This window comes from Xylocopa sonorina, chromosome 1 (assembly GCF_050948175.1).
Source record: "Xylocopa sonorina isolate GNS202 chromosome 1, iyXylSono1_principal, whole genome shotgun sequence".
In the NCBI taxonomy this organism is placed as follows: domain Eukaryota; kingdom Metazoa; phylum Arthropoda; class Insecta; order Hymenoptera; family Apidae; genus Xylocopa; species Xylocopa sonorina.
This window is the reverse complement of record NC_135193.1, coordinates 20688231-20712246: the sequence shown is the minus strand read 5'-3', so window position 1 is coordinate 20712246 and position 24016 is coordinate 20688231. Positions and strand designations below refer to the sequence as shown.

The window sequence follows — 24016 nt, the reverse complement described above, 5'->3', positions numbered from 1 at the left end:
TGATCATGTTCGTTTCATCGTGTTCGATCGCACTTTTCCTGTTCCCTTATTGATTCTTATTTATCTATAATATAACGCGTATCTCTGTTATTCATATAGAAATCTGCGCGAGTATTATTTCGTATAGATTTCAATCGTAATTTAACAAATTAATATATTTACCTAAATTGAAGATATTATTTTTATCTCGTTTAATGTATTTCTTTTTCTATACAAAATACGCAGTGTGTTTCGTTGGTCGAATATTGTATCAGCCTGTTATACCAGAAGATACAGGATGTTTCTCAAAAATCACACAACCATATCGATCCCATGTTCGACATTTGCGTCCATTTTAAACGTATAAGATGCTTGGTACCCTAAATCAAGATTATTACACACGAAATAGTGCATACTGCCATTATTTTGTAACATATCTTTTTCTTTTCTTTTTACGATTGTAATATATTTTTATATCGTAGGCCATTTCATTTAAAGATAATAGACTCGCTTTATGTACCCGAAACGTAACTCGTGTATAATGGAAAATGCACAACGGTTCACTTACCTCTTAAGATTATCAATAATTATTATTCTGTTTCAACGACGAAAGAAGCAAAAAAAAGAAAAGAAATAATTTCACAGTGTTCATAGTTACTTAAATATACTGTTTTGTTTCGTAGAACGCTAGCGTGATAAGTCCGACACCTTAGGAGAGAAATCTAAGTTAAATTTACGCAAAATCGAGGGAAGGCAATGATTACTTACGAGACTTCTTAATACAGTATGGAAGGTATATAATTAACGTATCGTTATTGTACTTAAATGTTCGGAATTATTTATATTTAAATCAACCGCTTTCTGTATCCGTGTATTTTGTGATACAAGTTGTTTGTTACGTTATAATAAGTGCATGATCGATAAGTGCTTGAAAGCTATAGATATCGATTTCGTGGGTAACAAGATAAGAACTCGTTTATTAATCATTCAAGTTTTACTTTCCAAGCTTGGTGCAGTAAGTTTTGTTGGCCAGTTCTAGCGCGGCTACTCGTAAGCCTTAATTAGAGAGGAGTGTTAAATCGAAGCAATAGTAAAATTGTCGGGAACGACGGAGTCGGCAGATGTAAATACATAAAAAAAGGAAATTGTTATTACATACCTCTGTGTTGCGTATACAACACTCCCTTCCTACCTGTGATTTGTAAAATTTTACTAGTCAGCTTACTGCATTTACTATGAATAAAATATTGTAAAAAAAAAAAATAATCGCTATGTACAACTATTTTATTACAATCATCGTATAAAAATGATACAATCATTACTCGGAAATATAACAATATCGTGATGTTGGTTGAAAGGAAAAAAAAAATATTGAACGTGAAAGAAAATTGCATTCATGCAAGCTTATCGCTGTTGAAATCCATCTTGTTACATGGCCGAGTATTTTATGTATGTGCGAGCGTGTGTGCGTGTATGTATGTGCAATCTTTTCTTAGAACTTAAATATTTAAATATTATCGAAGAGCATCGATTCTATGATGTACATACATATTTTCGCATTGTATAAAATTATCTTCAAGTTCAGGAGTATTCGAGAAATAAAACGCAATAAACCAGGACACGAATTTTAGGCCTTCAATTCTGTCACAACCAAGAATGTAGAATTTGTACGAGAAGAAGAATTCGAATAGCGAGCGAAACGCTCTTCTTGGTTCTACGAGTTCACCGCTAGTTAGCGCTCAAGTCGAGTATATTCCTCCATGTTTTCCCTAGCTAGTGGAATAGTGAATATTATGTCGGAATGATACTTTCTGTCGGCTTCTCTGCGAAGACTTGTTCCAATTTCTTCGAATTATCATGTCCGATAAAGTGACGTGAGATTTAAGAAATTGTCGGAGTTACAAAGTAAACCTTGACCAGAACATGGTTAATTGAACGAGCCTCGTGCACTACGTATCGTTACAAACACGTAATGATATTCTGTTTCTAGCTTTTTTGTTGGTTGTGCAACGAAATTTGTCGGCGCGAAAATGACGCGCAAAGTGTTACAAATTTGTAAACATTTCTGACGCTGGTCGCTAACAAAAGAAATTCAATGGATTCTTCTTTTAAATGATGAACGTAACGGATGGACATAAATTACCAAGTAAAACGGGAATAATGATAGTAAAGATCGCAGGAAAATAACGTACTGAATGATTAAACGATCTAATTTAAGAGTTCTCGTGATATTTAGGAGAAATGAGGTTCTGACACGAGAATTTGATTTGTAATTCGTTCCCTTTCGTTGATGCATGCATGGAAAATTAAAAAAGTATTGCGTCTGAATTTTTGTAAAAGTCGTGCGTAACCGTCTTCTGTGATATTATCATTTTTCCGTAAGTATATCGTCACAAAATCGTGATGGAACATCGATAGAATCGTATCTTTAATGCTAGCTCGACGATTCCAGCTAGAATGGAACCTGAAAATTCTGTTATGTTGGAGTCATGCGGAGAGGATTCGATCTTGATCCAAACTGTGAAGAACATGGTCAACGAAACTACGCGTAATGAGTTGGAAGGCGAAGAAGGAGAATTTTTTGTGGTCACAGATGTTGAAAGCGAACAGCAAAGTACGATGGAAGTTTCAAACGAGGAGTCGATTGTAACACAGTCCGATGAACAGTTCTCTTGGTCCAATTTATGTAGAGTTTGCGCTAATACTAGCGATCATTTGATTCCGATATTTGAGGGAGAAGGCTTGCAGCATGATTTATGTAATAAAATACATAAGTATCTACCTCTACACGTATGTATCTACTTGTCATTCTGTACAATTCTTATCAGCGTGCGATTTATGCAAATAATTTTTTTAATTATAGATATCAGAAAACGACACACTTCCATTGCAACTGTGTTATCATTGTGCTGCTACATTGTTAGCATGGCACGAGCTGTTAGAGGGTTGCCTGAATGCAGAGAGAAGATTGTTAGAAATGCAAGATGCGTTGCAAGATAAACAAGTATGTACAAGGATACAACTGTACCGTTTAATGTTTCCGATAGAAGTTGATTTTAAATGCATAAATTTTTTAGGCTTCTGATGGACTAGAAACTTCTACACACGATACATCTGTATCCATAACAGAATCTCTTGTAAGTGTATCGGTAGGATAGCTAATTTTTACATGTACCGTCAAATCGTTTTTTTAATTGTAGCAGCAGCAGCAAGAAACCATAAAGAACGAAGTATCTGGGGAATTAGCCGTTAATGATTCAGACAGGTAAATGAAATTTTATTTAAAGAAACTACGAAAACTATTGATACATTGGAGCTATGCAAAAAGTGTATTTGAACGTGCAGAAAATATGCCCTCTACAACATAATATTGAATACAGTAATTAAAATTTCTATCAAATTAATTTCGATAATAAATACGGGACGGATAAAGAAATTTTGTAACACAAACGAAACAAGTACTTTTAAAGAACACTTTATCTATTGACTATTTGAATTTGGAGCATGAAAGAAGGATTACTGCGATTTCTTTTAATCTAAACGATTACATGTAGTTGCACAAAAGAGATTGTTGCGAGCGATCTGTACAGATGTACTGAGAAAATGAAAATGTATGCGTGTGTGGCTATGACATAACAAGAGTTAGACTTTAAGGATTATCAAGAAAGATAATCACTTTCTCAAGTGCCGATTGATAATTGGATTGAACAAGAACAATCTCCCACATCGTATAGCTGCAAATCTGGAGTCAAGTATTGACTATTTTGCAGGTCCAGTATCATGCGGACACCGTTTAAGGTGTTCCTAGATACGCAGAATGTATTTCGGAAGGCACACAGAAAAAAGTATCACCTGCAAGAAAGAAAGCCTACAGACAATGGAGATTGCGATTCGGTGTGGATTACCGTCATGAATTCGACGATTGACCAACCCGCTATAATATCCGACCAGCTACAAAACAATGATGCTATAATAAAAGAAGAGGTTTCGCAAATATATAATTCAGACAATTTAACAAAACTGAAACTGGACGATGAGACCTACAGACAAACAGATCCGTCGAGCGCAAAAGCTGGAAGTAAAAAGATCAAAGGGAAATGTAAACTTTGTACGGGTGATACGAAAGAGTCGAAAGATTCCTGCGAGCATACGAAGAGTAAGGCTACCATCGATGTTCAAGAATCGTATCAGTGCGACGAGTGTGGAAAGTGCTTCAAGTTAAAGGATTCTTATTTGAGACACGGGAGAATACACACAGACGAGAGGCCGTTTACTTGTCACGTCTGCGGAAAGCAATTTAGGGACTCTGGTGGCCTTTCCAGGCACTTGAAAGACGTACACGCGAAATTAAAAAACTTCACGTGCGATATATGCGGTAAATCGTTTGCATCGAAAGCTACGCGAGAAGACCATCGCAGAACGCATACAGGAGAAAGGCCTTACATATGCGACTCGTGCGGAAAAACATTCAAATCGAAAGCTTCCTTGTACATTCATAGTAAATTACATACAGACGAATTTCCGCATCCGTGTTCGTACTGCACTAAAAAGTTCCGCAGAAGACAGGAGATGCTAGCCCATGTGACCACTCACACAGGAGAGAAGAATTATGGTTGCGATGTGTGCTCGAAAAGATTTCGAGTGAAATCGGAACTCGTTAGGCATAAGCTAATTCACTCTGACAATAAACCGTTCGTGTGCGTGAAGTGTGGACTCGCTTTCCGACAGAAACGTTACTTGAACAATCACCTTAAAAGCAGACACATAGAAACTTTACGAGCATGCTAATTGTGCAATGTTATCATTCTTTTTCTCAACACAGATAACTCTCAGAATATACGAACAGGCCGAAAAAACACTCAAATCTGGTACATTTGTTATTTTTCCAGGTTTGGTCTACCTCAGAAGAAATCCTTCGCGGCATACTGCTCGTGGCAACGAACGAATGCTAAAAAAACTAAAAAAGAAAACACTAACGACAATGGTTTAATGCAATGTACGTTGAAATGTGAAAGTTTAACCGAAAGTAATATCGGGAAGAGGAGTGAGAACTTTTGCGAGCAAAGTATACTAAACGGGAAAGATTCAAAGGAAAAAGAAGATAATAGTATGAAGGAGGATCGAAAAGATTGGGAATTATTTCAGAGATGTAAACGAAAGAGATTAGAAACGCATGCGTGCATGTACTGCGATTATACAGGCAAACAGAAAAGGCTGCTGGAAATACATTTAATGGAGTCACATCCGGAGATTACCGGAAAGAAGAATAAAAAATTGAAGGATCTGGAGGCAGTAATGCGCGCCAAGATGGAAGTCGATGGTAAGGTTTATTATCACTGCAACGAATGTGGCAAAAATCTCTATTCGCCGTACACGTATACCTGGCACGTACGAATACACACTGGGGAACGACCGTACACGTGCCATCTCTGCGGCAAACAGTTCCGCGTGAATCAGGGGTTGGCGAGGCATCTGCGAGATACGCATGCTGGTATAAAGAACTTCCCGTGCGACATTTGCGGGCGAACGTTCTCGACGAAACGTAGCGTCGAGGATCATAAACGCATTCACACTGGCGAACGGCCGTACATTTGCAACGTTTGCGGGAAAACGTTCAAGCAGAAGGCGTCTCTGTTCGTGCACAATCGCACCCACACTGACGTTTTCCCTTTCAAGTGTAATTACTGCGATCAGAACTTTCGCACGAGACCACCGCTGATGTTACACATGACTAAGCATACAGGCGAGAAGCCACACGCGTGCGATATATGTGGCCGATGTTTTCGCATAAAACACGAGCTGAAGCGTCACCGTTTAATCCACTTCGACGATAAACCGTGGCAGTGTACGGAATGCGATCACTCGTTCCGACAGAAACGCTATTTAATTAATCATAAAAAAATTAATCATAATACGAGCCCGTTCGTGGCTTCTGTGAAGTAATGGAGAAACCTCTCTTTTCAGGTGTAAGTTTCGAGTCGGCGAGATCGATGCGCAACACGAGCCAAGCGTTTCGTGTGGCGATAAACATACAGAAAGACGAAATAACAATTTAGAGATGCAAGTGCTTTCAGAGACCGACTGCGGCGTTAACGAGAAACGAGAGACAGAATTAAAAGGCGACTCGGGGGTTGTTTCTGAAAGAAAATATAAGAAACGCGCATACTCGTCGAAACGAACCGTAGAACAACGCAATGAGCTAGCTCGTTCAAAAGTGGCGGTAAATGGATACACGTATTATAAATGTCACGACTGCGAAAAGATACTTTCGACGTCGTACAATTTTCTAATTCACCGAAACACCCATACCGGTGAGAAACCGTTTACGTGTCACGTCTGCGGGAAAAGCTTTCGCTCGGCGTCTGGCTTGAACAGGCACGTGCGTGACGTTCACGCGGGGATAAAGAAGTTCGCCTGCGATATATGCGGCCGAGGTTTGGCGTCGAAAGCTTCGCGGGACGAGCACAGGAGGACTCATACAGGAGAAAGGCCCCATGTTTGCGAAACATGTGGGAAGTCGTTCAAACAGAAGGCATCTCTGCACGTTCACAAATCGTTCCATTCGAAAATCTTGCCGCACGAATGCTCCTTGTGCGATCAAAGCTTTAAAAGAAAGCAGGAATTAGATAAGCATATTTTTACTCATACCGAACAGAAACCTTACTCTTGCGATGTCTGTGGGAAACAGTTCCGCAGCAAGGGCTGTATTAGTCGTCATAAACGTGTTCATAGTAATCAAAAGTTGTACGTTTGTTCCATATGCGATGCGAGGTTCAGCCAGGAGCGGTACTTGAAGAGTCACAGGAAGAATTTGCATAAAGTGAATTCGCATTCGGTGGCATGATATCGGAATGTTTATTTTACAGGTGGAAGGCCGAGTCTTGTGACGTTACGCGAATATCAACGATCGAAAGCGAAAATATAAATGCCGAGGAAGTAGAGTATGTCCAGTGCAGTCAATGTGAAATCGTCTTTGTAGAGATGAAACATTTTATAAATCATATGAACATCGTGCACGAAGTGGAGATGCATTATTGTCAATATTGTAAGCTGATGTATCAATGCCAAGAGAAAAAGTTCGAGGAGCACATGTCGACGCATAGTAACAATTACAACGAGACTAAAGCTGAGATTTTAGAGCGCGAGAACAGAAAGGGAAAGGAAGAGGAGAATAGCGAGAAAACTTCTGTGGTAATTATTGAGAAACTTCCGTTTTATACTTGTAATTTATGCGAGAGAAATTTCATGAAGAAATCCGAGCTGAAAAAGCATATAAACAGACATTCCGATGTGAATCGAGTTCAAAATCCAGACGAAACGGAGCTTGTAAATAAAGCGAAGCAGATAATCAACGACCGTGTCTCTTACAAATGCGATACGTGTAAGAAAGTTATATTTACGAAACGGGGATTTTTACGCCATATTCGTGTCCATTCTGATAAACGACCCTGTAAATGTGATTTATGCGGGAAGTCGTATCGGATCGAGCAAGACCTGGCCAGGCACATAAGGGACGTCCACGAAGGATTAAAAAAGTATGCTTGCGACATTTGTGGTCGAGCGTTCGCGAACAAAGGAGCGAAGGATGACCATAGAAGAATTCATACCGGTGAACGTCCATACGCCTGTGAACACTGTCCAAAGATGTTTCGCACGTTGAATTCGATTTACATTCACAATCGTGTACATACCGATTACAAGCCTCATAAATGTTCATATTGCGGGAAACATTTCAGAAGTAGACAGAGACTGACTCATCACGAGACTACGCACACGGGCATCAAAGCATTCGCCTGTGAAATTTGTGGGAAAACGTTCTCTGTGAAGGGAGAGGTCGTGCGACATCGTGCGATACATAACGTAGAAAAGCCGTTCGATTGTAAATGCGGTATGAAGTTTGGTCAGAAACGATACCTGAGAAATCACATAAAACAGCACCATAAAGAAGCATCTTCATGGTTGTTAGAGGAATTATTGGGAAGTAATAATTGACGCGCAGATCATTAAAAGTAATTATTGCCTTAAAAAGAATTTTGTACGGACATTATACAAAATAAAATGTACAGTTAGATGTGTGTATTTTATTCGTTATATCAGGTTTTTTTATATTGTATAAAGATCGATCTCGGAAATATGGACTAATGAGAAACAATTAAATTACGTTACGATATATATTGCAATGTATCTCATTGAATATTTAGCTGGTAGTGGTATCTGCGTTGAATACATTAAGGGTTTAAATTTTTTAAAGATTATAAGATAATGTGACCAAATGAGAATATAAGAAATTATAATTTATTTTGTAATTAGAACGTTTTTCTTACTTTATAGGTTGCAATTTTTTATTGTGCATCATTATTAACAGAAATACCTCAATATTGGATATTACAAATCTTATTGCTGTGATAATGAACATTGCACACAGTAAATATCAATTTTATAATTTATACAATTTTTATATAAAGTGGAAGATACGTGTATAAAATAAATCATCCATTTGGTTTTTTCTCATTTCAATAATATGGGTCTTGCTGAATTTATTGAACAAATTAAAACAAAAGAATCTCAAAAGGTATAAAAACATAAACTCATTTTCTTATGTAATATAACTTTTAAAACTGATATAAAAATGTCGACAAATGCATAAGATTTAATTCTTTTTTAACAAAGTTATATTTTCAATTGATACAGCATCAAGTCTGTGAATTTTTCCACCAATGTCTGGAAAATAATTGCTTATATGTATTTACTTCGGCAACTTAATTTTTCCCTTAAATTTAATGTAATATTTTTATTTTTTTACCTTATCAACGACTTCTGCTACATGTATCTGTTTCGAAACTTTCTTATTTTCTTTATCATCGCCTATGCATAGTCTTTTAATGTCAATACTTTGCAACAAAGTATCAAAATCCTCTAAATTTAACCGCCTCAAATCTTGCGTTAGATACATAATATTTCTGCTCATCTTCAGTTTGCATTTACGTTTCTAACGCAGAGAAAATACAGAGTAAGATCTATGTGTTTATAACGGGCTAGTTAAAGAGCCAGGAGCGTGTGAAGACTTACAAACTTCCTTCTCGAATTAGCAGACAACAGGTGTTTGTTTTTAAGCTTTAGTATTCTTTGTCGCTCTGCTAATTTAAATTTTACTTTTTCAGCCTTTGTTGCACCTATCAAGCACCGTATGATATTTCTGTTCTCTGTATTCTTCCATGGGTCATATGTTGGTACATTTTCCTTCAATGGCAAAAAGTATACAAAAATCGTGCGTAATTACTAAAATAAAAAAAAAAAAAGTGCACTCAAAACCTCTTTCCAATCCTTCATTATAGAAACACACAGACTGTTAACTGTTTCCAATGGCACTGTTCCTAATTTACGTGATGGTTTTAAATCATGTTGTTCATTCTTTATAGTTTCATCTGTTGTGCATGTCTCCTGACTCTGTAATTGAATTTATTATCAATTTTAAATACGCGTGTAATTTTTTATGTGTTATTCTTACCTTGATAGATGCTTGGTCGATCACAGGAAACGCGTTAAATGAAAATTGTTCCTTCTTCACGGGATAATTTTTGCGACATCGCACAGTGTGATAAATGAACTTGCTTTCGCGAATTCTATGGGTTTTATCGTACGGACATATTTTGTACGCGTCTAACGAGAACATACTTCGACTCTAAAATAACGTATCGAATTGCTTAAGTACATAAGCAATGGTTCGTTTAAACAATTAATAGAAAATGCTCACATTTTAAATGAACATCACAGTTTACGCGCGAACACTACCATATGACTGAGTTATCTCACGCGAGGTGCTACAACGGAATTACAACTAGAGGGAGCTCCGTTAAATCCATTCAAAGTAAAAGGAATATAATTTAAAAAAAAAGAAACAAGTTAAAGCGATTATAATCGTATAAGTTATAATATAATCGATAAAGTAAAGCGATAATAATCTTGCAATCATTTTTTTGCAAACTTCTCTCTTGTTTACGTATTTTCTTCAAACTAAAAATTATAATTTTTACGAATCGGTCGTAAAAAAACAAAGACGTAAAGGTCGTTTGACAATACTTCGCGATACGATGACTCATCTCGTAAATAAAATATTTTAGAGGACATAAGACAAAACACGTGTTTTAAGGACACGTATAATGTTCAGAGGAACCTTTATACATATAATAATTGGAATTAGAAATATCGGATTTCGTTCGAACGCAAATCGAGCACCATCCTAATTTCTTATATATTTAATACGCAAAAAGAAAGGAAGCTTTGTATGTTCTTCGCTCAAACAGATTTATTATTGACATGTTTGTTTGAAACGACAAGATTTCTCTCGTTTCGAAGGCAGCATTTGTTCATTTCATCGTTTCACGTATGTCTCCCGATTGCACCGCGCGACATTACTTCTATAGCCATCTACATTTCCCGCTTTGGAGACAAAAGAGAGAGAAAGATATATAAAAATAGCTATAAGAAAGAGTGAGACAGGTGATACGGACTCTACTCTGGAACCTCTGGCGCCATCTCTGTGAAAAGTGCTCAAACTGGTCGCACAGCGTTATCGACAGTGAAGTGAACTACTGACAGCGGTGACGCCATCTGTTGGAGTAATTCTGAATTAATCAACTAATAGTTTCAGAGTTACTCCAAGAGATGGCGCCACCACCGTCAGCAGTTCACTTCACTGTCGATAACGCTGTGCGACCAGTTTGAGCACTTTTTATAGAGATGGCGCCAGGGGTTCCAGAGTAGAGTCCATATCAACTATCTCACTCTTTCTTACAGATCTTTCATATATCTTTCTCTTTCTTATCCCTAAAGCGGGAAATATAAAATAAATTACAATAAAACTATTGAAATATACAAAATTCCTGAATGAACGCCATTAGCAGGAAGTATCAGCAGTGGAACAGCACCGCGTGCTGTTCTGGTGCATTTAAATACGTGTAATCCTGGTGATATCACCGTGATACGCTGGTGGTTTTGGAAGTGTTATGTGACTTGCTGTGTGTTTGGCTCGGCTTGTTATCGACAAGTGTTAACAATAGAGGATCTGTTAATAAACTAAACTCTCTCGCGAATTTGTATATTTTTATGGAGCAAAGAGAAATATTAGTGCAATGATATACATATAGCTGAAAAGTTTATGCATAAAAGTGTACATAATGCAACATGTAGCTTACATACATTCTCGCGACTCTTTCTCTTTTTCCTTGACGGTGAAAATAAACGAACATCGTAGCTGGATAAGTGTTTTTGGATAATTCAAGTTTGAAACAGCGCATCTATAGTTAAAACAACCTTGCACGTGCACGTAATACACCCAAAACTATTTATAAGCGATACACAGTCACCGTATTATTGCTCGAAATAAGCTCCACGACGCAAACACCGCGAACAAGGTGTTACGATTATAAATATCGTTTATGAGATTCGTGTTACTTTAGTTTTTCGCTAGAGAAAAGAAGCGTGCGCTAACGTATTTGGACGAACGATTGTCCACCTCGTTATTGATGGTGGAACTCGCGCGAACGTTTCCAAGTATTTCGAACCGCATCGTAAGGGTTGTCCGATTACCAACGCTCTTAAGTAATTACAGCTCGTTAATATTTGTATCGCTTAAAGCATGCGTGTAATGAATGTAGATAAAATTAATTTTTTAGTACAAACACGTACGTATAAGTATACATAGTATAATGAGAAAAGCAATACATTTTCTATTAGCAGAAAGATTATTAATTGGCTGTAAAAGGAACGCGTGTACTCGATATTCTTATAGTTATTAATTTGTAAGTTCTACTTCCGATTTTATTCGCACATGTCTATTGAGGATATAATAATCGAACCGTCCGCAGAGAGGTGGAAAGCCGACGAGACGGACTGACAAATATATCAGTCTTATCCCACGCAGTGTTAAAGTACGTGGTCGACCGGAGAGGAAAGGACGGTCATGGGAATTTCTATTGTGGGAATACCGAATTTCAACGAAGGATTACTTTTTTCTTAAACGTGTTTTACTTTAAAATGAATTCCATTTGCTCCATGACGGCTATAACTACCACCATTTCCATAGTTCTTTGATCGATAGCAAATTACTTCAAAACAGTAACTTTACGCAAAGCGTTGGCTCTCTTTTGTATTAGCTAATTTCGATGAATGATCATCTCCATTGTTTTACGAACAAGTGTAGCAGCCTCCTTTCTTTCCTTTTTAACTTTTCCCGATCAGTTATTGTTTCACACCGCGAGGAAGAGGGAGCTGCTAAATAAAGTATGACTTTAATTACTTGTTGAATTATTTAAAAGTGTTTCCGCAAGATTGTCAATATGCAGCGGGTTCTTAGCTTTCAAATGGCCCGTGGGCTTAGCGAGTCAAGTGAATTCGTGACGAAACGTATGTGTTTCTCGCTGATATTTTCCATCGGCTTTCTATCACTGCTGGGCGGATTTTTCTTCGGCCGTTTTGCCACGCAAAGGGCCATAGATTTTCGTGCGGAAAGAAAGCGTCTCGAGTTAGCGGGAAATGGATTGGAGAGTACCGAGCATCTTCAACATTTGCTGCTCGAGCAACTAGAAAGAGCACCTCTTGATCCTGATTTCGACACGTACGCTTATTCTCAACCCTTTAGTCCTTGATTCGACGATTCTCTGCTTTTCACCTAAGGTTTGATACTATTCTTAAATGATTCGTCAAATAGGAAATGGGAATCTCTCGATTTGAACGAGAACGAAGTGCGTCGCGTGAACGGTGTCTTGTCGAATTTATCGCTCGTACAAGAAGTTATCCAACGTCAATCGTATATCGTGGCAACCGCACGAGGATCCAGAGAACCTGGTGAAATCAACTTTTCTTTTTTTATATCGATCACGTTCGAAAATAATGGCAGTGTTTCACTCGCTTTTAAATGTTCAGACAGGTTCGTGGTTTTGTCGGCCAGCGGTGAAGGTGTTGGTGTCGTTTTACAATTGGCAAAAGTGTTCAATAAAATTCAAAGAGAGTACACGTGGAATCCTCGCAGGACTCTCGTTTTCTGTTTATTCTCGGGACCCACGAATCCTTGCACAAGAATACTATCCAGCTTGATGCCTCATAGAATTGTGGCTTACATTGTAGTGCATCATCAAGCTTTACAAGGTTTGTTACCATCAAAAAAGTGAAAGATCATCAATTGCTAATTCATCACACGATTGATTGCAGGTAATGGCCCTTTTATTGTTTCCGGATCAGACATAGTGCAATCTATGGTTTTAGAGTCAGCTGCCATTGTAAAAGATTGGTACTCCTATAATAATCAATTATTATACTTGAAGAGCATTCTTTATAATGTCTCATCTTCCCGGCTTGCTCTGGGCATACCTCATGCAGTATTATCCTTTATGGTAAACAATAGCGATGAATGTAAATGTTTGTATAACAGTTTGTATTACATTTATTTTTATAAATTTTTAGAATAACAATATTACATACAATGAAAATCATCATGAGAAAGAGTTACGTAAAATAACTTTAACACAAATTCTTGGTCATGCTATTTGGAAGCTTTCTGAATGCTTAATTGTAAAATGGAACCCACGTTACTTTAATGAAACTGCTTATAAAGTAATGAAATCTATAAATGGTACAGAATTGTTGGAAGTTAAAGGTAAATATGTGGACGGTTTAGTTTTTATAACATTAAATAAAATTATATTTTTAAATCTTTTCTAGAAAAGTTACAACAGACTCTGGATAAATTATTAATTAATATTAAAATTTTTAATGGAAAAATTGATATAATCGACAACATTGGGTATGTAGTCTTTAAATTTAATATTTACATATTAGAATTTTTCAAAAATATAAAAAATTGGATCCTCCTTTTATGTTTCAGCGTTCTTGATATAAGAATATTAAATGATTTTATGATGGACTTGGATAGAGTCCTCTTATGTTCTGATAAACAATATCAATCTAGAACCGACTGGATAGAATTTTTTAGATTAAATCGCAGATCATATAACACAATCTTAATGTATATGAACGAGATGGTAAAGTGTTACGAAAATACTATACAGTTTTTACAAGATCGGTAGGAAAATATAAGAGCACGAAAGGTCTAGATATAAAATTGTCTTTTCAAGTGACCGTGGTAACATCCGTGATTGCCACCGAACACTTTTACCACAAACTTTGCTGAATTTTTTTACTTAGGAGTTCCTATTTTTCATTTGCATATTGTTATAAATTACACACAGACACACATTTATACGCATACAAGTACAAAACATGTATTATTCTTGCCTGTGATAAATTAGATCGATGTAAACAGTTTACAATTTAAATTAATGTAATGTTCCCATGCCGAATCTTATCTCTCTCTCAAATTGTGAAGCATCAAGCGTTCCGTCGATAGCTTTACAATCCGGATTAAATACAGAGTAGGCGCTAAGTTCACCTGGCTTTTTCGGTTTAGACCGAGTATTGAACCAAATAAATATCAATGTAGATAGAACAAAATATACAGCTCCGAATTCGTATTCAATTGCAATTACGTACAAGGTAACCCAAAGAAGAAAATACAGTAGATACGGTATTATTCTGAGTACCGTACATTGCGATTGGTCTACGCTATCATTTGAACAGTTGCTCTCCGCATCCAGGTCATCCTGCAAGCTTTCAGTTTTTACTCTTACCGATCTATTATATACATTTTGCAATAAATAATATTTCAATTAGCTTTTGTATAACAACCGTATTTATTTCAATGTCTCTTATATCATATCATTGACACTGTATAGATGCGCCTTCCTATAACTACAATCACAACATTCCAGTGCATTGTACAGAAATACACGTCACGTTTAACATAACCTTACCTCAATACGGTTCAACGGTGTCACAATCGACGAATCAACATCAGATTTATTTCCACTCCATGGTAAGACGGTTTGAATTGCATTTTTAATCGACTCTGTCATTTCTACCTTGCGTTTCTGACGTCTGTAAGCATCGAGCCTATCTTTTATGCTACTTCCACTCATACCGGATGTAAATATTCACTTTTATCTTAACAATCAGGCTTCAGCAAGGCTGTTTGCAATTATCGATATAATCATTTTGTAAAATAATTCGTCGTCTATCGCATTCGGATTGTATCGGTAAAATCTATTTGCAATTATCGATATACGTGCGAAATTGATCGAGCGAAGTTCGCTTAACATAGATCCACGCGTATAAAATTATCACGTGCAGCCAGACAAGTCGCGTTATGTCAAACTGTACGATCTCATAGATCGTGTTAATTAAAAAAGATGCTTGGAACGAGTTTAGATCAATGACGAAAATGATGGGAGGTTCGAGAGAATCCGACATCGTGACCGATATTAAATTATTAAATGGATCGGACTCTCGATTACGCGGCACCATTGATTTCAGTGCCGCGTTCGTTATTTCCGGGATCTTGGCGATCGTGTTCAAAACTGTGTTCGCGCCGCTGGAGAGGGTTAAATTAATATTGCAGACGCAGGCAAGTAGCCGTCAGATCGGAAAATCCGAACGAACAGCCTATTCTGGCTTCTTTAACGCGCTCGTTCGAATACCACGCGAGCAAGGATTCTTGTCCCTGTGGCGTGGAAACTTGCTCAACGTTGGCCGATACTTTCCAACGCAGGCAATTAATTTCTCATTTTACGACTTGTACTACGAAGCATTCCGGAAGGTGCGCAGAAATGGTTATCAGTTTACATTAGAGATTTGCGCGTCGTTTCTCAATATTACACGCGTAAACATTGCATAGTGTTACGCAGATTATTGAAACGAGGACGGTTCACAGTCACGTCGTCCTGCCATTTCTGACCGGAGGCGCTGTCGGCCTCACTTCCAGCGCGCTCCTTTACCCCCTGAACTTCTGCAACACTCGAATATCCGTAGACCTTGGCGACAGCAAGATGATCAAGAGGGAATTTTACGGTTTGAGGGACTGTTTGAGTAAAGTCTATAAAAGCGACGGGTACAGAGGCTTTTATCAAGGGATATCCACTGCGGCTTGTGGCCTCTCTCTGTACAGGTTTAGAGAACCAATATACACTCGATATATCAACGAGTATACTCGTATCAATCGTGATTTTGTAAAGGAAAAACATTCGACTGAATTCTTCATTGTTCTGATAAACGGAAGGATGAAGATTCGTAAACGCTTTGCACTTTGTATTACTTTCAAGTTTGTCGCCAACAACTCCCCACTATTTTAAATGTTTCATTCGACAAAGAAATGCAAATGGTTCATTTATAGTATGCTAATATGGAATTAACTTTGTAGGTCCATTTACTTTGGTATTTACACGCTTGGTAAACGAATATACGCGAGCAAATTTGCGGGAGATTCTCAAGCGGTAAATCCACCGTTCCTCGTGTCCCTGATCCTTGCTCAATCGTCATCTATAACCGCGATTGCGATGACCTATCCCCTGGACACGATATCCAGACAGAAAATGCTTTGGAGTGGACGTGGTACCAAAAGTTACATGTCGATACGGCAGGTGGTCGGTAAAAGAGCATGAAACAATTTAAGTGTTTTAAGATTGAGAATCCGAGTCACGTTTCATCGATAACGGTTTGTCGTAACACCGGTAGGTCAGTATTATCTTAAAAAAGGATGGTCCACTCGGTTTTTACAGAGGCATCTCTGCTAACTTAATGTCGACCATTTGTGGGGCCATGCTTTTGGTCACGTACGATTTAACTAAGAGGCGCTTCGATCAGCTGATGGAATCGCAGGTACTTTCATTCGCGCGTTATCGATCATTTTATAGACTGAATTTTTCAAAATTATATTTTTTTAGAGCACCAGATCCGAGAGTTAAAGTTTATGGAAGATAAAACGATTAACAAATACCAACGTAGATATAATATGACGCATCGGATAAATGTATCACGTGGACTTGACCAAAAACTTTGGATACAAATAAAACGTACAAAAAGCTGTAGAAAATATTAATAATTATGCGAACTTTTTGCTCGTACATCGCTTAGGGAACGTTCGCAAACTCTTTTATAAACAAAACTGAGGTTTATGCCAACTGCTATCGCCAGTGGGAAAGTTGCGGTAAAATGAAACTTAAGTATTACTGAATTGATAAGTGTGCAAAATATTACATAGATTACAGCAATCGGAACAAACGTTAAGTAATTTACACACCATGAGAGTTATCTCGTCGCATGTATCAAATACAAGTCTTTTGACGCAAATATCGTTGCATGCAGAAATATCAAGGATGTGCGATGCATCTTTGTGGCAGCTGAAGGGTCCATCTCGAGCAGGAAACAGCTACTGGGCAACCTCGATGGACGCAGAGAGTGCAACGACATTGGATCACGCGTACGAAGTGGTAAATTGCAGAAATCCTTTAAGAATAAGAGCCACGGAATCGCAGATAAACGACCTTAAGAACGATAGTGCTGCATCTGCAGGAAGCGGTCCTATTATCGCGTACGTTGCAATTTCAAGCAGAATGGAATGTGGATCGAGTGAAAGTGCCAGCTAGCGTTACTAAAATCGGATAAGTAAGTATGTGTGGCGAATGCTAGAATCGATTAAGAAATTTTTTTCTTCACTAAAATAGTAACAAGCAGAGGCTCGTGCCGAAATGTGAATCGACGTCGTTTCGTTAGCAGCGTCAAAATTACATCGGTTGCAAACCCCTGGTGTCAAGTGTAAATGGACAACGCCAACACTTGAGATAGTTTCACACGAAACCGCGGCTCGGATCATGTGACGAGGGGAATCTCAACGTGTGTAGAAAACTTTATAGTAGCGATAGAAATAAGATGGGATTCATCCGCACTATAATGTTACGTCACGTTCGTCTGTTAGATCGAACGCTTACGAAATTCAGGGTCACAGATGTATTGGAGAAATCTAATCTAATACTCGACGATTATATTCTGCAAGAACGTTATTCCGTGCCCCTTCTAACAGTCGGTTCATAGTGGAATTCTGTATCTATTTTTATGCTACGTAAACTTGGAAAGTACGTGAAAAGGTTTCATTTATTGACTATCGTTGATTCGTAGAAATTGCATAACGGTATCTTCTCTGTAAAAGACATCAAGTTACGATAAGACGACCGCTGTGAACACGCGAGGTATTAATATGTCACGACCAGCTGTGAATAATTCGCACGTAGAAAGTCACGTCAACGGCACGACCGACAGTTTTCATCGTATGGCTACTGAGAATGTTCCCGACGGCCGTGTGCTCGTCCTGTACACCGGTGGTACCATAGGGATGATCAGAAATGAAAACGGAGGTACAATTAAAGCGAATGAAATATAGCGAGATCGTAAGCTTGATCGCTAGTCAAGATTTGATACATATTCGTCCCGATTTCACTATAATTACGAACCGAGAGAAACTTATGAATGATCGGTCATTGCTTTTAGCGTAAAATACGCGATAACACTCTGGATATCGCTCTATCAACCACTGCAACTATTCGCAATTAGTTTTTCAATTTACGATCTCGTTGTAATCTTGTAAAGCGGAGAGATTTGCGCGCAATGATTCATTTGTTTCATTTGTTTCATTCTAGTGCTAGTACCAAAAGCGAACGCCTTCGTGAAAAAATTACGGAATTATCCGCACATGCACGACCGGCAGTACGCGGAGGAGCGATTTGGATCGATGGGACCGTTGGTACTTCCGTAAGTGTAGATACGATCCTAATCGACGATTCGAACGTCCAGGGATCGGTGGGTAAATAAATAAAACACATTTAATAATCTGACGAATTAACGGACTCCTCTTTATCCGTGTTTCTTTAAAGAATGACAGCGACAGACAACAGACGCGTTATCTACAATGTGTTAGAGTATTCGCCGCTCTGTGATTCCAGTGACATGTCGATGGATGACTGGATCCATATCGCCAACGATATTAAGGTAAAAATCTCTTTATTATGCAGATTGTACTTGATAAAGCTGATGCAGTGGGATTGCAAAATCGAATGTCTATTTCGAGCGAATTGAAGCAATCTGAAAGATATAGGAGGAGGTAGAAAGCATCGTTCGGAGGCATATGATATCAACTCGGAATTGGTTTTCCCGTCGCGGTGTATGCAGTATGAGATTAAAAATGTCTCTGCACATTGCAGCCCCTCTGCGTCTCTCCGTCGCGAGCCAAAGATTTTTAGTGTATTCCAATGTTACTAAAATAACAAGCAGTGCAATGAGATGGGAATGAATGAAAGTTAAGTTATGAATGATTTGCTGCAACGAAAATAGCGTAAAGATGTATCAATCCGTGTCACCGCTTAACGTTGTAATTTACGGTCCCGCAATATTACTTCCGCCAACCATACGAATGTATGCGGCTATTGTAATCAGTCGTATGTATGCATGAGACCTATTCCAGGCGTATATGCAAATAGAAGCACGAGAAGTTAAAAAAGAGAGCGAAGTTTTTTCTAGTACCGCAAACTAGATCCATTAAAAACTTTATAGCCGACTTTTCCCTCGCGTACGACTTTAGGAGACCGCTTTATATTTAACGCAGTATTGGTTGTTTTAGGAATCATACGAACATTTCGATGGATTCGTCATTCTACACGGAACGGACACGTTGAGTTACACAGCGTCGGCGCTGTCCTTTATGCTCGAATCTCTAGGGAAAATTGTTATTTTGACTGGCTCGCAAGTGCCGATTTTCGACGCGAGAAGCGACGGCCTGGACAACTTCCTGTCGTCCCTGATAATAGCCGCGAATTACAATATACCGGAAGTATGCGTTTACTTCAAGATGAATCTGATGAGAGGAAATCGTACCCGTAAAATATCGGTGAACATGTTCGAAGCGTTCGATTCGCCGAATTTTCCGCCCCTGGCCAAGGCCAATATCAAAATAGAAGGTTAGCAGCTGACCTAATTACGGGATGTAATTTAGTTAATTGGCTGTAGTTTCACTAGTCTCGCGTTGATCGTTTGCTTTCACGAAATGTCATCTGTTCAACTCAAGATGAATTTGTTATCACGCTTTTTCTCGACTTTTTTTTCACATATCAAATCGTTTCGTGTCGAGGAGTTGAATTAAAGAGTACGCACGAGCTGCGTGGCATATAAATACATTTCATTATCAGAAATCCGCGTGCGGAAAGTCACGCTAGACGGAATTAATTATATAAAGCATTGCAAACTACTAAACATTAAACGCGTTCGTATGTGTACATACATGTGCGCAAGTGTGATTTATAAACGTCTGTAAGAGAACACTTTCTACTGTTTCTAACGTTTTATTCGCGTCACCGTAATGTGTTTCTGCATTACAGTGGACTACCGAGCTATATTTCGTCCGTGTACGTTGGATAAGTTTTACGTACACGCGTCCTTGAACAGAAACGTCGGCTTGCTTCGAATATTTCCAAGTATAACTACGGACTTGATAAAGGCATTCCTGCAACCGCCGATCGAAGGTGTTGTATTGCAGTCTTATGGTGCAGGGAACGTGCCTGTGTACCGAGAAGACGTAATCGAAGAATTGTCTGCAGCCACGAAACGCGGAGTTATTATTGTCAACATTACGCAATGTTCTACGGGTTCTGTTTCGAATGCATACAAATCTGGCAAACTACTTGAAGACGCTGGTACACCATACGTTTCAAATATTTTATTTGAAATCCTATAGCGAGGAACTATAATATTTAATATATTAGAAATATTAAAAATTTCCAGGTGTAATATCAGGTTCCGATATGACACCGGAGGCTGCGCTGACCAAACTCGCGTACGTGTTGTCGAAGCAACAATGGGATACGAAAACGAAACGCGAAATGATGCAAACGAATCTACGAGGGGAGCTGACCGCGGGAAGACCACCGAATCTCGACGATCTGGATCTCGTAGAAGCGGTAGCGAGATCCTTGCGGCTCTCCTCTGGGATAGAACGTCAAGAATTGGGCTCAATTCTGTTCCCGGCGATGTTGAGCGCCGCCGTGCAAAGTCACGACGTAGCGAAACTCGAAGCTTTGAAGGCATACGTCAGTACACAGTTCTTCTACAAAGGTTTCAGTCTTTAATTGGTATTTAATACTCTTTCGTGTTTCAGGGTGCAGACGTATCGCAGAAAAACGCAGATGGTCGCACGGCGTTGCATGTCGCTTGCTGCGAAGGTGATTTAAACATCGTACGGTGCCTTTTGCGGATGGGCGCGAGTGTTTTCGTAAAGGATCGATTCAATCGTACGCCACTCGTCGATGCGATAGAATGGGATCATCACGATGTAAAATATCAGCTTAACTTTACTCGTCTTACATGAAAATTAGGGAAACTGCTTCCATTTCTGTTTCGCAGATCATCAAAATATTGATGCAGTGCGGAGCTCATTTGCACGGTAGCGCGTATCTGATAGGAGAGAGAATGTGCGCCGCGGCAGCAGTTGGGAATATCACGCGTTTAAAGTCGTATCAGTTGGCGAACGCAGACCTCTCGCAGACAGATTTATCGGGAAGAACGCCGTTGCACATCGCGGCGTTGCACAACGAAGTGAAGACTGTTAAATTTCTGTTGGAGCACAACGTGGACAGAGATGGCCGAGATAAATCGGGTCAATCGCCGTACGATCTCGCTAAAGCATCGGATTCTATGGAGGTGGAAATACTGTTGTCCTTGCTCGATGATTCGACGCGGATATAACAAACGTTTGATTAAATATCGTAAAAGAGAGCATTCGGATGAAAGCAACAGGTATACCGGTTTCAAACACGACGGTGCCGAGTGCGATGCTGTTCACGTTTTAACTTAAACGGTACGATAAATCTGTAACGCACGATTTTCAAATTTTCATCGTTGCAAAAACTACAGGCCAGGTAAATACCAGGTAAATAATACATTTATCACGGTTGCGTCGTTAAACATTCGAGACAATAGGTAACGAAAAGTGAAAGCCTAATGTGATCGTGATTATGAGTGGATCACGCAGCCGTGCACGGGAGAATATTTCACACAGCGTGAGCTAGGACAATAACGTGTTTCCTTGCGAGCTCAAGGTATCCTTTCGACTTTTATACAAAAATATGCTCTCTTGTATTTGTAAGATAATAAAGAGTACGTGGTACATTGTCACACTATCCCGAGTTCATTCATCATGGTTCTCAAAAGTTTCGGCGTTAGTAAACAGTCCTTGTAAACATGCTCGCAATCTTCATTTCCTTTTCGTCCGACAGCCACAGCGTCTTGAATGATCGTGCCGTTTGTGACGTCTTTGATCCACTTGTGACTGTTTTTTGAATTGTTCAAAACGTTAAAACCATTGTATTAAACGGGAGAATCTATTGATTCGGGGAGTTTTATCCTTTTAACTTCACCTTGACAAACCATCGATTATTTTATTCACGCTCGTTGGGTTGTCCGTGTGCGTTGCCACTGAAACGATCGAGCAAACAACGCGTTGCACGCACGGGACTACGTAAGCGTTACCTAAAATCATCTCGTTGATAGTGTTTCCCATTTGCAGCCATTGTTCATCGTCCATCGAGCCTGGGGATCCGTACGAAGAAAGATAGATGTACTACTGGCGATCGTGGACAGATCGGGGCATCGTTTACTTACGGTAATTGAAATGCGAATGTGTTTTCGAGAACAGTGGTGGAATCACGGTGAACAGCGCAGCTATTAGCCCAACGATTCCAAGGGATTTCACGTTAACGTTGAGCAGCGACGGAAGTGCACCGTTCTCCTCGATTTTATGCTCCAATGGTATCGAGACGAAGGGAATAGTTATAGCCCAATCGATCTATAACAGTCACAGTAGATAGAAACCAAAGAGGAGTACATTTTAATTACGTAAGTGTAAAGCGAACAATTTTTTAATAAACCTTACGCTAAGTTTTCCTTCATCGGAATTGAAGGAGAACAATCCACCGTTAGGATGTTTCCCGAACGTCTTACTATGAGCTCTTGAACTCTTACTCTTCTCGTGAACGTCGTTTTTCGGTTCAGAAAAGTGCAGCAATGAAAGTAGTAACAATGTAATAACGTGTTTAAACGAACTTTTCATTGTTCCAGATTTTCCACTAAAAACAGCCAGTCTATGATAAAAGACTAATGATACTCCTCGCAATGTGATTTGAGCTAATCATTGGCAATGGAAAATTGTTGGAGGTGTACTTACGATGCGCGGAGGCGGTAGCTAGCGAATCGACTAATTGGAGCGAGCACAGGAGTACGTGTGACGAATCCTTGATCCCTGTCGGGAGTTTTTGTACAGCAGCTAGAGCCCACCCTCTTCGTGTAGGAAGCTCTGCTCTCGCGGCAGAATTAACGAACCTAAAAAAAAAGAATTCTCGTTAAATTGCTGTCGCGAAACGAGCGTTCCCGTAGCTGTTGCGCCGGTCATCGTCACGGCTGAAAATTCCACAAGCTCGCGTTATGAATTCCACGTTTCGTAATTACGCTGGTGGTCGCGTTTCGCTGTTTTCACCGAGAACAGACGCGTTTAAAGAACGTTCCCGATAGTTGGCGTACTTCTGCGCATGGAACACGTAATTTAATCGACATTATCACTTTATTGGAATTAAAACGAAGTAGATAATGTAACGTCAACTGAGAGACACTGTGAGCGTATTTTAATTTATCTGTGCATTCATATGTGGAAGCACTGTTAGTGCACGCATACGAGCCACCGACTTTCGTGAATTTTCCCGAGCAACCTGCAGAACGAATTCCTTGTCTCAAAATCAGGCACAGACGAATGCGTAGTCGCGAAACTCTAATTTCACGAAGTTTCTTTATTTCCTTTTCCACTTTGCAAACGAGACATTGTAACAAACTAAGGCTATTGTTGATCTATTCCATCATAATTATCGGATAGAACATAACTAATTAGAATATCACAATTTTTCTAACGGTAAATAATGGTAAAGCGAATAAAAAATGAACGGACACGATTGGTAACACGGATATTCGATAACTCAGTCTTGATAAATTCCTAGGTAACATCTGATTTTTCGCTACGTAACAGCGTGTAATCGGTTGGTTCCTGAAGGAACGTAATAAA

General features: G+C 38.9%; 6 protein-coding genes across 9 annotated transcripts; 3 read left to right on the top strand and 3 right to left on the bottom strand.

Annotated features, from left to right (window-relative positions):
• The first annotated feature begins 1666 nt into the window (after window positions 1-1666).
• LOC143430276 (uncharacterized) lies at window positions 1667-8058 on the top strand. 4 transcript variants are annotated; one of them, XM_076906514.1, is made up of 6 exons: window positions 1667-2357; window positions 2433-2769; window positions 2843-2983; window positions 3057-3116; window positions 3180-3244; window positions 4869-6070. In XM_076906514.1, exons 2-6 carry the CDS (start codon window positions 2437-2439, stop codon window positions 5920-5922), a joined length of 1653 nt encoding a protein of 550 aa, XP_076762629.1. In that variant the 5' UTR covers window positions 1667-2357; window positions 2433-2436; the 3' UTR covers window positions 5923-6070. The 4 variants fall into 4 exon arrangements, with proteins under 4 accessions (XP_076762629.1, XP_076762717.1, XP_076762799.1 ...); XM_076906602.1 differs by lacking the exon at window positions 4869-6070 and adding an exon at window positions 3750-4859; XM_076906684.1 differs by having other exon boundaries at window positions 1671-2357; window positions 5944-6954.
• A 591-nt stretch (window positions 8059-8649) lies between these two features.
• LOC143428039 (uncharacterized) lies at window positions 8650-9652 on the bottom strand. The gene is made up of 5 exons (XM_076902660.1): window positions 9488-9652; window positions 9292-9426; window positions 9049-9219; window positions 8783-8968; window positions 8650-8700 (listed from the first exon to the last, which is right to left on the bottom strand). Exons 1-5 carry the CDS (start codon window positions 9650-9652, stop codon window positions 8650-8652), a joined length of 708 nt encoding a protein of 235 aa, XP_076758775.1.
• Window positions 9653-12317: 2665 nt separating this feature from the next.
• Window positions 12318-14705, top strand: LOC143423380 (uncharacterized). Its single transcript, XM_076894660.1, has 7 exons — window positions 12318-12595; window positions 12689-12825; window positions 12904-13125; window positions 13189-13370; window positions 13441-13633; window positions 13699-13780; window positions 13862-14705. Exons 1-7 carry the CDS (start codon window positions 12318-12320, stop codon window positions 14061-14063), a joined length of 1296 nt encoding a protein of 431 aa, XP_076750775.1. The 3' UTR covers window positions 14064-14705.
• On the bottom strand, window positions 14313-15049 carry Saysd1 (SAYSVFN motif domain containing 1). Its single transcript, XM_076894673.1, has 2 exons — window positions 14847-15049; window positions 14313-14636 (listed from the first exon to the last, which is right to left on the bottom strand). Exons 1-2 carry the CDS (start codon window positions 15009-15011, stop codon window positions 14313-14315), a joined length of 489 nt encoding a protein of 162 aa, XP_076750788.1. The 5' UTR covers window positions 15012-15049.
• Window positions 15050-18017: 2968 nt separating this feature from the next.
• On the top strand, window positions 18018-22088 carry LOC143424048 (L-asparaginase 1). Its single transcript, XM_076895859.1, has 8 exons — window positions 18018-18278; window positions 18561-18672; window positions 18795-18909; window positions 19538-19874; window positions 20292-20606; window positions 20695-20999; window positions 21068-21241; window positions 21313-22088. The coding sequence occupies exons 1-8, from the start codon at window positions 18122-18124 to the stop codon at window positions 21652-21654; spliced, it is 1857 nt and encodes a 618-aa protein (XP_076751974.1). The 5' UTR covers window positions 18018-18121; the 3' UTR covers window positions 21655-22088.
• LOC143424059 (uncharacterized) lies at window positions 22081-23675 on the bottom strand. The gene is made up of 5 exons (XM_076895870.1): window positions 23132-23675; window positions 22841-23033; window positions 22570-22753; window positions 22326-22497; window positions 22081-22237 (listed from the first exon to the last, which is right to left on the bottom strand). Exons 2-5 carry the CDS (start codon window positions 23015-23017, stop codon window positions 22081-22083), a joined length of 690 nt encoding a protein of 229 aa, XP_076751985.1. The 5' UTR covers window positions 23018-23033; window positions 23132-23675.
• Between the last annotated feature and the right edge of the window lie 341 nt (window positions 23676-24016).

What these genes read in the sequence shown, in the direction of transcription:
- LOC143428039 (XM_076902660.1), bottom strand. Translation starts at nt 9,652, where the DNA reads ATGTTCTCGTTAGACGCGTACAAAATATGTCCGTACGATAAAACCCAT. An exon ending in TAATGAAGGATTGGAAAGAG is followed by an intron (nt 9,220 to 9,291) that starts GTTTTGAGTGCA and finishes TTGCCATTGAAG; the next exon opens with GAAAATGTACCAACATATGA. An exon ending in CTAATTCGAGAAGGAAGTTT is followed by an intron (nt 8,969 to 9,048) that starts GTAAGTCTTCAC and finishes TCTCTGCGTTAG; the next exon opens with AAACGTAAATGCAAACTGAA.
- Saysd1 (XM_076894673.1), bottom strand. Translation starts at nt 15,011, where the DNA reads ATGAGTGGAAGTAGCATAAAAGATAGGCTCGATGCTTACAGACGTCAG. An exon ending in CACCGTTGAACCGTATTGAG is followed by an intron (nt 14,637 to 14,846) that starts GTAAGGTTATGT and finishes GAAAGCTTGCAG; the next exon opens with GATGACCTGGATGCGGAGAG.
- LOC143424059 (XM_076895870.1), bottom strand. Translation starts at nt 23,017, where the DNA reads ATGAAAAGTTCGTTTAAACACGTTATTACATTGTTACTACTTTCATTG. An exon ending in CCGATGAAGGAAAACTTAGC is followed by an intron (nt 22,754 to 22,840) that starts GTAAGGTTTATT and finishes TGACTGTTATAG; the next exon opens with ATCGATTGGGCTATAACTAT. An exon ending in ACATTCGCATTTCAATTACC is followed by an intron (nt 22,498 to 22,569) that starts GTAAGTAAACGA and finishes ACGGATCCCCAG; the next exon opens with GCTCGATGGACGATGAACAA.
- LOC143424048 (XM_076895859.1), top strand. Translation starts at nt 18,122, where the DNA reads ATGTCACGACCAGCTGTGAATAATTCGCACGTAGAAAGTCACGTCAAC. An exon ending in ATATCGCCAACGATATTAAG is followed by an intron (nt 18,910 to 19,537) that starts GTAAAAATCTCT and finishes TGGTTGTTTTAG; the next exon opens with GAATCATACGAACATTTCGA. An exon ending in GGCCAATATCAAAATAGAAG is followed by an intron (nt 19,875 to 20,291) that starts GTTAGCAGCTGA and finishes TCTGCATTACAG; the next exon opens with TGGACTACCGAGCTATATTT.
- LOC143430276 (XM_076906424.1), top strand. Translation starts at nt 2,437, where the DNA reads ATGGAACCTGAAAATTCTGTTATGTTGGAGTCATGCGGAGAGGATTCG. An exon ending in ATAAGTATCTACCTCTACAC is followed by an intron (nt 2,770 to 2,842) that starts GTATGTATCTAC and finishes TTTTAATTATAG; the next exon opens with ATATCAGAAAACGACACACT. An exon ending in ATGCGTTGCAAGATAAACAA is followed by an intron (nt 2,984 to 3,056) that starts GTATGTACAAGG and finishes TAAATTTTTTAG; the next exon opens with GCTTCTGATGGACTAGAAAC.
- LOC143423380 (XM_076894660.1), top strand. Translation starts at nt 12,318, where the DNA reads ATGCAGCGGGTTCTTAGCTTTCAAATGGCCCGTGGGCTTAGCGAGTCA. An exon ending in CTTGATCCTGATTTCGACAC is followed by an intron (nt 12,596 to 12,688) that starts GTACGCTTATTC and finishes TTCGTCAAATAG; the next exon opens with GAAATGGGAATCTCTCGATT. An exon ending in GCATCATCAAGCTTTACAAG is followed by an intron (nt 13,126 to 13,188) that starts GTTTGTTACCAT and finishes GATTGATTGCAG; the next exon opens with GTAATGGCCCTTTTATTGTT.